At 35.8% G+C, this 13,844-nt stretch overlaps 1 protein-coding gene across 1 annotated transcript; it reads left to right on the top strand.

Moving 5' to 3' along the window:
* Positions 1–3,979: 3,979 nt before the first annotated feature.
* Positions 3,980–5,560, top strand: LOC122081250 (NAC domain-containing protein JA2L-like). Its single transcript, XM_042648279.1, has 3 exons — positions 3,980–4,267; positions 4,368–4,636; positions 4,726–5,560. Exons 1-3 carry the CDS (start codon positions 4,087–4,089, stop codon positions 5,284–5,286), a joined length of 1,011 nt encoding a protein of 336 aa, XP_042504213.1. The 5' UTR covers positions 3,980–4,086; the 3' UTR covers positions 5,287–5,560.
* Positions 5,561–13,844: the final 8,284 nt, after the last annotated feature.

Below are 13,844 nucleotides of genomic sequence, written 5' to 3'. Positions count from 1 at the left end.
CCCCCCCCCCCCACAATCCACACGAAAAAAAAATCCAAAAATTTTGATAAAACTATTAATGAAAAATGAGTTTGGACAAACAAAGGACTAATAAGAGACCATTAGAGAATAAGTGACCAAAACCAATAATCGATTTGAAATTAAACCAAAACCAATATTTACTAGAAATAAAAGAATCAATCAAACGCCTAGGGTGAGTGCTCCAAGAACAGATCAAGTTCATGTACGAGAACAATCTTGCACATCCTTTATTTGAATTCGAGTGCTCCCTACTCCCCATGCATTTATCTCTTGCCTCCTCATTTGAAAAGACATCTCTATGTCTTATTTTTAAGGATAAGAATGACAATGAGACCCATCTGATGTAGGTCACACTACACAAGCAATAATTTGACAAGAATAGGACCAGCCTATTTCGTTTGGGGGCATCCAAAGGTTCTGCATCCAGACACCGCCCAATCACATTCTCTCTTTTCACTCTCACGAGCAAGGCCAGCAGTGTCAGCAGGATAAGAATTTAAAGCCCAATGTGTAATTAACACGTGACAAATGTGAAAGAGGTTCCAGGTTTTTTTCATGAAAAAGAGATTACAGGTTTTAGTACCAAATAAATTCCAAAAAGACTTGGGTCGGTTCCATGCAATTGGGTAGGTATATATGCAATTATGCACTGTCTAACCAATTCTGCTGTACTCAGGTCGACAGATTTAAGTGGATGTCTACCGGTCAAAAAGTCATACCACATTGCATGGTCCAAACTTCCTAGTTCCTACCTCCCCCACTTAGATACTTCGCTTCTTCCCTCCTTTAATTTCTAGCCACCCACAACCTGAAAATATGGGATCCATGAACCATTCCATCACCAATTGGAGTCTAATAATCTAGTCCTTGTCCCTGTCCCTGTCCCAAACTTATTCTAATTACACACAAGGATAGTGTAACCCACCATGCCAGTGTGGGAGAAATCTGAACACCTTACTAATGGTGATGTAGAGAAAAATATCATCCACAAGGACTCATATCATTATCTAAAAAATCAGAGTCAAATAAGTTGAATTGGTCGATCAATCTTGATCGATCCTCATTCAAGTGATTCAAGACGTTACAGAGTAGCTGATTCTAGGGTTCCAGGATGGATTCTATCTGGATTCAATTAGGCATGGATTGATTCAACCCTCATTCTGAGTTAAAAATCCTTCGTCCCACATGGGTTATAACAAAAGAGAGAGTATCAATGTGATCTCTACAACTTATTATGTGAGTAGGTATGTGATGGAATTTGCACTTTAATATCATGAGATCTTTTTCCACTTCATCTTTGTTCTTATTGTTTAACCCTGCTTATAGTGGATCTTGGAAGGTCCACAAAGCCAAAGCTTGCATGGATGATTATGTATATATACATGAATTTATTAGAAACCTCATCTATCATTGTCTTTAACCTCATAATAATATAGGAAAAAGAACGTTACCTGGTCATATGGCCTTTGCACTTGCGTGGAGACTAATGAGGGGATTTACAAGTTATCAACTGGGGTGAGTATTTTGTATTTCACATGAATGGAGTATTCATTTTGTTCCTCTCTATGCGTAGGGACCACACGACCAAATAACATTATTTTTTTCTAATAAAATAATATATAATATAGATGTCCATAGAATTGGAGGAAGCTATAGCTCTATCCAAATCAATTCAAGTTTCAGGTTCCACAATGTAAAGAATAGAAGGATAGCATGTCTGAGGTGTATAGTGGGCTTGGTATCTCACCATGGTATTCCACGTTTACCATTTCTAGCTTTTTGGCCCCTAAAGTGAAATATTTTTTTTGTTTTTTGGCTAAGACATTTATACCTAAAGTGAAATATAAAAAATGGTAACTTGGAACATTGCATGTGTAGCACATGTCCTATAGTCTTTAGTAAAGGAATGGCTGCTATATGTTGTCGGCCTTTGTGAAAGCAACTTCGAGTTGGGACCCGTATTTAACACCTGCCCAAATTTATTTTCTTATCTTCACAACCATTTCCAAGCTGTTATAATTTTTTTTATTTTTTTTTATAAAGATTTTCCAAACCAGCTAATAAGGAGTTGGTGGAGACAATTGGTGAATAGACATGGAAAGGCCAGAGTGTCAGAGGAGAAAAATAGAGATTGTGAATCAAGAACATTGATATACCCTATCACTTGCTTAAGGAGATTTTTTCTTTTAATGCTCAAATATTTTATGCCTGATAATAGCCTCGATGTTCAGACACAATGACTATTATTGGATAAAAATCTTTGTCCATGTTTTTGTTTATATATATAAGACGAGAGTTCTCTGATCAAATAGGAGAGTGAATCAATGAAGTGCGATAAATTAGTATCATATCACATAGAAAAGCAGCTCACCAATTAAAGGATGGGTTTGATTCGTCAATAAAGGCAAGACGAAAGAGATAGAGAGAAGCCACTAGCAGCTTAGAGACACTTTTTCACAAACGCAAATATACAAACACACACATATACTTATAGACATACATATACAATAATTAGTGGTGTTTGTGTGGAGGAAAAATGATCTTTACCACGAGTATAATGCTTTCCTATACTTTTTCACCACGATGATATGTGGGCTCTTGGTATACTAACCATGTGATGTCTCATTTCATACTTTGATTGACTTGACATGAGAGATTCCAATCTACACCGACAACATGTCAATCATCTTATATGTATGTGCGAGTGAGAAAGAGATAAAAGAGATGGGAAAAGATAAAATAAAGAAGAAAACAAAAACCCACATGGGTAATGGCTTACACCAACATTGATTAACTCTGGTTGGTTTTTACAAAAGGAAAGATAAAAACCACATCAAAATCAGATTTTCCAAACTGGAAAGCAAGCAAATCATCATAAAAATATTAAACTATAAAACTTTATTAGGCAATCAAATAACCCCCCAAGAGGACTGGTTGTTGAGAGACATCATAGGGTTCCCAAACCAGAATATCCCCTTAGATCTTCAAACACACATCACCTTCCAATCCAATGGGAAGTTAGGAACTTTCATTTAAATTAAAAAAAATAATTATAATAATAAAAGAAGACACAATACACTAGAAAAAAAAGTCAAAGCTAATCCTCAAAGACAAACCAAATCTTGGTTGACTCACCAGACAATTTCAAATATATCCACCCATCTAAAAGCTTAGAACCATCTGTTCTTACCTTCTATAAGCTCCCCGTAATAATACTCTTATTTTCATATAATTTTCCTTACTATTTTGAAGTTTTGACCTAATTAACTTTGACCCACGACGTCATCACAATATTTCCATGGCTTTCATTGTAATAACGTGTAAACCTAAACCCTAACTTATGTAGCTACTAATTTTGGAACTCATAGACGATGTCACTGCAAACCCCTCGTCTCTCTCTCTCTAGACTCTATAGAGAGAGAAATTGAAGAGTAGAAGAAACCACCTAAACCAACCTAATCAGCATAACAGTTGTCACCACACCGTTTCACTGTTCGACCTATCACTTTTCCCATGTTTTGCTTTCTCTCCCTTTCACACCCCATCTTTCTTCTACCTTTTTCCCCTGAAAATTCTGCCTAACCGCCGACGCTTCTCCTCACAGGCCACACGTGTCATAACGCAGCCGACGTGGTTAACCACGTGTGAATTTGGTACCTTCTAGAAGCCTCTCTCTTTATTTTTTGCCACGTGTCTTCATCATGCTGACACAGCGCTGTCGTTTTGGCGCCATTCCCTCTTCCCCTCTCTCTCTCCTCTTCTCTTTTTCGTGACGGTTCATGCACCGAAACAAAACTTAGCCCCGGATTTTCGGATAAGGTCGGCCAAACAGTAACGTTTACCACGTGGCAGTAAATTAAAGGCGGTTAACTCATGTGGTCCCCGCCTCCCCTAAATAACACACCCCTTATTCTACTTATTTCCCGCCTATATATAACCCACCATTGGCACCGTCGTTAAAAGAAAAAAGAGGAAATAGATTTCAGAAACCATTTTCTAATCTAATCTCCTCTCGTATCTCTTTCTCTCTCTACTCGGAAGAAAACTCAAAAAGAGCAGCCGCCGATGGCGATGCCAGAGTCAGACCCAGTTAAGAATCTATCTTTGCCGCCGGGATTCCGGTTTTATCCGACAGATGAAGAGCTATTGGTTCATTATTTGTGCCGGAAAGCCGCAGGAAATGATTTCTCTCTGCAACTTATCGGAGAAATCGATCTTTATAAGTTCGACCCATGGCTTCTTCCAAGTGAGTATACCATACGATTACTAGTTATGATTTTTCGTACTCTTTCTTGATCAACTATGGAAAGAAAGCTTTTTCTAAGTCTTGCACGTTTTCTTTGCAGGCAAAGCTACTTTTGGAGAGAAAGAATGGTACTTTTTCAGTCCTAGAGATCGGAAATACCCTAACGGTTCACGGCCGAACAGAGTTGCAGGTTCTGGGTATTGGAAAGCTACTGGAACGGATAAGATCATTACCACCGATGGCCGGAAAGTTGGAATCAAGAAAGCTTTGGTTTTCTATATTGGAAAAGCTCCGAAAGGAACGAAGACGAACTGGATTATGCATGAATATCGGCTTTCAGAACCAACAAGGAAGAACGGCAGTACTCGAGTAAGGATTCTTTCAAATTCTACTAACTGTTCTTAGTTTTAGTTTCTGGATTTTGGGTTTTAATGATTTTTTACTTCTATTCTTCACAGTTGGATGATTGGGTTCTGTGTCGGATCTACAAGAAAAACTCGAGCATCCAGAAATCGCCATCGGGTGTTTGGAAGAAAGAACAGAGTCATGCTTCTACATCTTCATCGTCTTCCCAATTAGATGATGTCCTTCACTCTCTCCCTGAAATTGATGATCAGTTCTTCGATCTTCCTAGGATCAACTCTTTCAAGAACCTTCAATTTCAAGATGAGAAACTAAACATCCAAAATCAAAACCCTTGGAATGGGAAATTCGAATGGAACAACAATATGAGCTCGTCGTTTGAACCTGTCAACACCAACCAGAAGCCAGCGAATGAGCTCTACTTTCCATCTCTTCCGCCGCTTCGCCAAGTGGAATCTTCATCGGAAAAGTTCGAGAGTTCAATCGAAGAAGAAGTGGAAAGTGGAGTTAGGTCGCAGCAACAACGATTTGATAATTCTAGCTTCTTTCAGCCAAATTCAAACATGTTTGCTCATCCATTCACTGATTCACTCGACCCTTATGGAATCAAGTATTCTCTGCATTCAACATCCGGGGACTTCATATATCGGCAATGAAATCAAACAAAGCAAGGATTCAGATTTCTTTCGAGAGATAAGGAACCCATGATCATCCAAGCTGCAACTCCCCTCGAACTGTGTCAGATTTAAAAGAACCAAAGGGGAGGATAGATACTTGTTGTGGTCCTTAATTTGCAGGATCCAAAATATAATTTGCAAGTTCATTGTAAATATTATTTTTCTCCTTTTGGTTTCACTTTTCATCCATTGGATATTTGTTATTGGTTCTTGGAGATAATAGAAACGCCCTGATTCTTTTGTGCTGAGCTTATTTACAAGCCTAGGAGGTTCCTTTTCATCATCCCAGGGTCATTAATGTCTGCCTGTGCCGAAGTTCTTGACCATGGGGTGAACGAAAACTTGGTCCAATCATATTTATGGTAATTTTTTAGAATAAGGTTTTCTTCACTTTATTTTTTCATAGTTGGATCATATAATCAGCTTATAATATTGGAATAGTTTCGACTTCCTTAAGAGAATGTAGGAGTCCAAACACTGAATCACTTCTATCCGTGGAGAACGTTCTTCTTTATTATTATGCTTTTATCCAAGGATCTTCCTTCTTTATGACTGAAAGAAACGTTCACCAAATTTTTATAGAAAAGCTTAAAAAAAATTCCTTTCATCTGTTTTAAGGAAAAGTATCTCTAAATGGGTTTACAAGCACATTTAGAGAATTTTTTTTTTTTTTGAATGAACATCTTAAATTTGTTGTGTGGAAGGTAATTTTGTGATTATGATCATTGCAAATATCCTGGATGATTTTGATTGGTTACATGTAAAATTTCATAGGGAAATTCAATCATACATATCCTCTTGTGTATATCCATACATTGCTCAGTTGTCCACGTTCTCTCTTGGTAGTTCTTAATGTTTCGTTTTTTATGATGTGAACTCTATCCAATTTTTTCATATGGAAAAAAATGCCACTCCCCCCCTTACCACCACCACACACCAAAAAGCTAATCCCCCTACCTCTTATAAACATGTCTATATCCATTAGCACATGTGATTATTTAGTTTCTTACCACTTGGAAGGGTTGACTTCATGAGTCTTATGCTTGATAAACAAAGTATTTTTAAATTTATTGCAAATCTAATGACTCATCAATGTGGCATTATGTATTCATAATTTTTTTTTGTGGGTTTTTGTGTTGATCTCTTCTCCTTATATTGCAATGGGTTTAATAAGCTTATAGAATGTGACATAGGTCCCTTAAGCTAATGAGCAATGGTGTCTGTAAATCAATTGGCACTTAGGCGTGTACTAACATGTGCAGAAGGACTCACTTAGTTCTAGCGATTCACATGTCAAAGTACTATGAAAGTTGTCAGCAAGTGTACATAGTCAAAGCCAGGCATGTTAGCCCATCGAGAAGTTTATTGTTTTCATGAAATTACTTTATTTGATTTTATTTCAATTCAATGTACCACACTACCATTGAGAAGTTTATCACTCAACTTCACTTCTAACTGAATGAAGTTTAATAGGGTAGTCAATTAAGGGAGTAATTAATGAACCTCCTTTCTCTTAAAATTTTATGAAATAAATACTATTTATATTAAGGCAAGAATGCTGAGTTCTAAGAGCAAGTGACAGCCTATATAAAAAAAAAAAATTTGCAACTAAAAAAATTTATAAATAATGAAATTGGTGAAGGGGGATGCATGGCCACAAGCTTCATGTGAAGGAAAACACATTAGTCCCCGCTCAGGAGCACTTATTAACTGTTGAAATTGAAATTAATACATACGAAACTATCAATGGGAATGACCGACCAAATTGTCTCCAATGTAGAACAGTAGAAGAATATTGCAAACTTAAAAGTTTCTCATTCCCAATCTAAGAAGTACTAGATTATGGAATGATAAAAGGTAAAATTTGGTAAGAAAATAGTGTTGAGGTGTTGTGAGTTAAAAAGAGCTATAATTTCACATTGGTTAATTGAAATTTTGAATGCTCCTATATCCCGATGCTATCTCCTCCTAATAATGCCTCAGGATTTTGAGTTGGATTTTGACAAGTTTCGTTAATTATCCACCTCTAAGATTTAAGATATATATATATATATATATATGTGTGTGTGTGTGTGTGAAGAGGGTGTTGAAATATTGGGAGTATTAATTAAACTATGACATCAAGTCATTAAAATTTATTTATTTATTTTATATGGATTTTGATTGGATGGGATCTCAGGATCTCATATCACATGTTCTGATAGGACAGTGATATGGTTTTGAAGTCATTTCTGTGAGGTCAACAAAACTCCCCCCACATGTTGAAATAAGGACACTGATATGGTTTTGAAGTCATTTTTGTGAAGTCAAGAAAACTCATCAAACATTCAATCTCTTATTCCCCCATCCCCCACCACTTCCTCAACCAAAGAGGCTTTTATTGTGGTTATCTATATAATCTATAGGGAAGGATTTGTTGTTTATCACGTAGGTTCTACATCAGTGTAGAAGTTAATGAGGGAAAACATATGGGCATCCAACAGGAGGGGTGGGATAGTCGTTTCACTTCTCTCTCTCTCTAGTGTGGGGCAAGGGGACGTGATTAAAGATTGTGCTTTTTCGCATAAATTATCAATTATAAAGATGACCGGCCCTGACCCACCAGGCCATCACCCTCTCTCTGATTTCACTTAAAGTCTCAACTAAATAGGCCTAAATTAAGTTTTATTTGGGACTGAATCAACCATCTTCCATCCTTATCTAAAGGACTATGACAACATTTGTCCTAATTAAATTAAGTTTTTAACTTCAATCTATTAAGTATGAACTAATTAAAAACACTATTCATCTAAGACCATTTTTGAGAATCAAATATGAATGGTTCCTTCTTACTTTCCATCTCTTTCATTTCTTTCTCCTCAAGTTTTAATAAAGAATTCCTTAGCTCTATCATAATTTTCCCCTATATGTGATAAGAGATTTCTATAAGCATACTAATTGTAATTTAATTAACATAAAATATCACTAAATTAATAAGATTAAATTATGCTAAGCTTCATATGTTGGTTTTCTTGAAACATATAATTCAAGTCAATAGATTCGATCTTTGCCAATTCCAATTTTAATTCAACTCGAATCAACTTAACCCTAAAAAATAAAAAATCAACTACGAAGCTGAAATAAAAATTTCAATTTTGATTCTCAAACCGTGCAATAAGATCATCACAAAATTTTTTATTATGTTAATATTTAGCAAAGCAAGGATTAAAAATCGAAATATTGGATTATCCTCATTATAATCGTCACACTAAAACTTTTTTTTTTCTCTTTTTTATGTTAAACCACCAGAGAAACCATTTAAATGACGAAACCTAAGTCGAAAGTTTGAACTTCTAATCCCAAAATGGAAGACAATTGCAGTGTTGGAATTCATTAGGAGAAGATTAGCATTGACCATTTCCATTAGCACGTGGGGGGCAGATCCGTCATTTTCTTCTATCGCACACATTTTTTTATTCTTTATTTTGGGCGTGATTAGTTAAATAACGCATGCACTTACGTCATAGATATGGGATGACGTATAAGTGATGGTTGCTGAGGTGTCATCAACGTCATAAAGTACAGTTTGGCAGCGAATCACTATTCATAGTTTGACACTTGGCAGTTCAGTAGTCCTTTACTTGAAAGCAAGAGGGGTATTTTAGTGACATCACTTCTTGTTAATTAGTGAATTGACGATTCTATCCAAACACGTGTCACTTTATGTGTGAGTAACGTAGCGTGAGAAACCAATAAGAGGATAAATTAAAATCCTTATTTTTTACTCAAACGTGTTATTTTCGAGGAAAGATCCAAAGATTGATAACTGCCTTCATCTCCTTTTAGAAGGAACCGAGTCAAAATGACTAAGAATCGGTCCAGTATTGACACGATTCTCTTTCTTTTTCAACGAGGGAAAAAAAGAATATTTTATACTGCTATTAGATAAGGAAAAGTATATAGATTACATATGCTGATTTCCCTCCGTCCTCCCATCTAGGGGTGCCATAGTGCCGGATTGGGTTGGGCTTTTTAAAATCTTAGCTCAACCCTGAGTCCCCTTAACTAGACCTACACCCTCCTTGACCTTGATTTAGGATGGTAAAACTTCAACTCAGGTCCAACCCTTCAAGGTTCAGTCCAATCCTTATCGGCACTTTCTAAAGCAAACATTCAAACAATATAAATAACTCCAACTATTATGGTAAACAAAGAGGAGATTATCCTAAGAAATCAAATAATCCAAAAAATTTCAATTATGGGACATCTTTGTCATGTTAAACAAAGATGGGACATCCTAAGAAAACAAAAAATCCAAAGTCAATATAAGGGACAAAAACCAGGGCTAGGTAGGGCTAAAACCAAGGCTTAAACTCAGGGTAAAAAAATCAGGGCCGAGTTTGAGCGGGCTGAGTGGGCCAAAGACATCAACCCTTACTTGCCCTGACCTTGACTAGGGTTAGAAATTTTAGGGTTTTGGGTTGGTACTTGTTCGGGATCAGGGTGGGCTAAGGGCGGGTTTGAACCGTCAGGGCCAAACATGCACCCCTACTCCTAATAGGAACAAAAGATGATGTCAGAATATGTATTGGAGACTGGGTGGTCAATTAGGTAAATTTCTTCAAGAAATTTTTTTAGATTTTATAATATATATATATATATATATATATTTTGGTGCAAGACCCCTTATGGGGACTAGAGAGGGCCAAAAGGGTCACTTACTATTTATTACCATTACTAAGAGAAGGTGGAAGGACACATCAAAATATTTTTATGTAGTGAGATAGTGAGATTCAATCGTTGGGGTGCATGTTGGAATCCTCATTGCTATTCATTGCTACTCATCGCTTGTCGTAGAGGTTTTGAACGTGGGCGGAAGGTAAGGGGGTTGAACACTCAACCTCTCTCTGGATTTATGTTATGAAGTAATTATTCCAACCCATTACACTTCATTGGTATCATAATCAGAGATGAGAATGGTTGTTGGGACTATATTTATAATGAAAGTATTGATGTAGAATCACAAAAAATCTCACATTGCCTGAAGAAGTGTTATGGAATACGCATATATGATGCAACCTCCCTTATATGGTATGACGTGTTTTAAATGGAAAGACTCACATGTCAAAGTTGACAATATCGTGTTGGGGTTGCGCTAATCATGTGGCACTTCATACTAGACCTTATCAACTTGCCACTACCATTGAGCAAGAAGCTCGTCCCCTTTAGATTTTAGAGTTTATGCAAGTCTATTTAGATCAATTTAGCCTTTAGAGGAGATGGGAGGAAGGAAACTTAGAAGGAAATTTCATATTTTCAATACTCTTATTTATAAATCGTGTAATTTTTCTAATATATACTATAGTATATGTTTTTGGAAAGTAATTTAGGCCCTCTTTGGTATCATTTTTCTTTTTGATTTTTCCTATGTAATAAAAATCATTAATGAAAACTAATTTTTATCAAAACATAAAAATGGTTTGGTAACTACCTGACAAAAATAATTTTTTATGAAAAAATAGTTTGGTATCCCTATGTGCAAAAATGGTTTTTTAATGAAATAGGTGAAGAGATGTTTCCTTCACCCATATTCGTTATAGCTCTCTTTCCCTAGATTTCTAATTACCCCTCCATGCATATTGGGACTTTAAGCACATGCTCATTAAAATTTAGCACAAAAATAACTGAAAATCAAATTTTGCTAAAACACACAAATGACTCTTAATCTCTTTTTGGTTTTTGTGTTTTCTTAATTTTTTTAAATAGAAATAAGCTTCAAAAATAATACCAAATACAACCAAAATCGTTTCTGCGAACAAAAGCAGAAAAGAAAAAAGATAGAAAAGTGTGCTTCAATGTAGGAGGACTTGGACTTTAACCCTTTCAAATTACTAGGAGAAGACAAGTCCAAGCATGTATAATTGGTTAATAAGGTCAACACACATATTTATAAGGATTAAAGAGAGAATATTTTACTGATATATAATACAAAAATTTAGAAAATAATATTGTTTTTTCAAAATTTATAGGATGTTGTAATACTGGAATATTGATGGTATCTTTTGTTATTAATACTCTTGGCGTTCATGAGTACTCCACTCCTCATTATATGGCTGGATTCTTTTCTTTATTCAATTACATTTTAAATGCACTTATTAGTCATTATTTTATTAAATGATTTTAAAAAAGAAAAGGAAGTTTCAAAATATCTCTTTTGTTTTCTTTGTATTTGCTGTCACTCACTAAGTTTGAATCTTTGACCTCCCCGATCTTGCTTTTTGTTGAGCAAAAGAGTAGAAATGTTTACTGTCACATTGCTTATGGAAGAGAGTGAAGTGTAGTTCATATAGTATTATGCCAACTAGGTTCTTTGGAAGAAAGACCCTCTATGCTTTCTTGTCTTCAGGGGGGTCCAAGGTATAGTTTTACACATGCGTTTTTGCGGGTTCTTGTTTGCAAGGCAAGGATTTTTTATGTGTGAAGTTTATTTTCATTCTCAACCGAACTTGTATCCAATTTTCCTCTTTCCTGATATGGATAGGGTTTTTCAACTTCCTATTTTGTTTGTTGAGCGTCAGGTAGAGATTGTTCAAAGTTGGAGCTTGTCAGGAACTTTATCGGCATACACTACTCTCTATTCGATATTGAATGTGGTTTTTCTGGTGTCAGACGAATGTCATTCGATACTGGAATAACTAAGGAGTTGTTTCGTCATGGAAGTCGATTCATTAGGTGGTGTATTGCACCATAGAGAGTGACTATGATCTTAAGGACAGTGATTGACGACACGACTCAACTTCTCTAATTGTTTGTGATTTCGTTTTTGTACCAACATCTCCTACTGTATGTGGTTACTTTCAAGCGTTGATCGATCAAGATAATTTCCATATTCTCAATTTATTCCAATTGTCATATGTTCCAACAAAAAAAAAAAAAGGCACATCTGGGCCCTGGTCTTGCAATGCTCAGTGGAGTACCTGTCTGAGGGTTGATCACTTGATCAACTTCTCTCAAGTGCATCACTGCTTGGTTTGCACCAATGTCCTTGCTTTCCAAGAAGTGTGGTCTTGGGCCCCTGTTGGCTCTTCTGTGGGTCTGTACTTGGCCCTATGTGGGGTTACGATGTAATAATCAATAGGTCCTTGAACTTGAAAAAATAAATAAATAATAAGGAGAGGTACCTCCAATGCAATCTGCATGCAACACCAATGGCACATGTCCTAAAAAATGTATCATCCACATTAGACCTGAAAAAAAGTATTATCCATATGGTACCCACATATTCAAAGTAAAAAAGAAAAATTAATAAAAAATTCATGTAAGTGAAAATTATACTAACGTTGTGAGCAAGTTTTTCTTAATAATTTACAATGAAATAAAGGTAGCAAAAAAAAAAAAAAAAAAAAAAAAAAAAGGCAAATTTCACGACAAACATGCAAAAAAATCAAACGCTAATCCAACCAAGCATTTGTCATGAAATTTTTTCTCCATATCCATAATCCATACTCTCCAGCATAGAAGGTGACGTAGAAAGCAAAATTTGTGGTTCATATCCACTTATCCCCTTACTTTTAAAAATGTGTTTCTACCAAATAAAAAGATAAAAATAAAAGTTAAAATGTGCAAAACATGGATATCGATTAGAACTTGGTGATCCATATATGTGATGCGTGATTCTCGTTTCTCAACTGTCAGTCTCCTTTTGAGTTCTTTCTATGGATCGATGACAAATCTAGGTGGCCACTTTTGTTTCCCAATTCCATAATAGCACTAATCATAGTAAAAAATTAGGTTTTCTGACTCGACTCAGCTCGTCTGTTTAAAACTTAGTGATTCAAGAGAGTCAAATCTGATCTGGACGAGTCGTATTTATTATTAAACTTTTGAATAAATAAAAGTATGTACATACCCTTCAAAACAGAGTTACTTTTCATTATATGGGTGGTATAATAATTTCAATACCCTTGTCCTCATCACTCAACCTGAACTGAACCCCTTCTTTGGTATGGACAATGTGGAGAATTACAGGTGCTTCAGGAGGACATCACAGAAATCCCTAAAGTGAATCTTCAATTTCACTGTTAGAGACGAAGGACATTTCATGAGAGTAGCATGTGAAGGAGCTCCGTCTAAGAGATGGTTCACAGTGGAGTCAAGGAGATTCTCGTCACCACCACCAGCCATGTAGTCAAAAACTTGTGGCCTAAAGGAGAAGTTCAGATTGCAACGACCGCCACTTAGGGTTTGGGAAATGGGATTTCAGCTTGAATTATTTGACAATTTAAGGGGTGTCTGTATATAATGAAAAAAAGTTATAACCAAAGTGGTGAATGAGAAATTATACCTTCTTTTGGTTGCCATTCCTAAAGGATTATAAGTCACGAGGAAAAGAGTTTTTAAATAATTTAAAAATGACTTATCATTGTGTTATTCTTAAGACATTTCATTGTTTGGGTGAGCCTTTTCTAATACAGGTATGAAATGACAAAATTATGCCCTTGTTAAAAAAAAAATTTGTTATATTAAAAATGTAAAAAAAAAAAGGGGAGGGGGGGAGG

This window comes from Macadamia integrifolia, chromosome 6 (assembly GCF_013358625.1).
Source record: "Macadamia integrifolia cultivar HAES 741 chromosome 6, SCU_Mint_v3, whole genome shotgun sequence".
NCBI lineage: Eukaryota > Viridiplantae > Streptophyta > Magnoliopsida > Proteales > Proteaceae > Macadamia > Macadamia integrifolia.
The sequence above is the reverse complement of the archived record's forward strand: the minus strand, read 5'-3'. Positions and strand labels throughout refer to the sequence as shown.

Bases quoted from the DNA above. Each gene is read 5' to 3' on its own strand.
- LOC122081250 (XM_042648279.1), top strand. From the start codon at position 4,087: ATGGCGATGCCAGAGTCAGACCCAGTTAAGAATCTATCTTTGCCGCCG. The intron at 4,268-4,367 runs GTGAGTATACCA...TTTTCTTTGCAG, and splicing joins CGACCCATGGCTTCTTCCAA to GCAAAGCTACTTTTGGAGAG. The intron at 4,637-4,725 runs GTAAGGATTCTT...TATTCTTCACAG, and splicing joins GGAAGAACGGCAGTACTCGA to TTGGATGATTGGGTTCTGTG.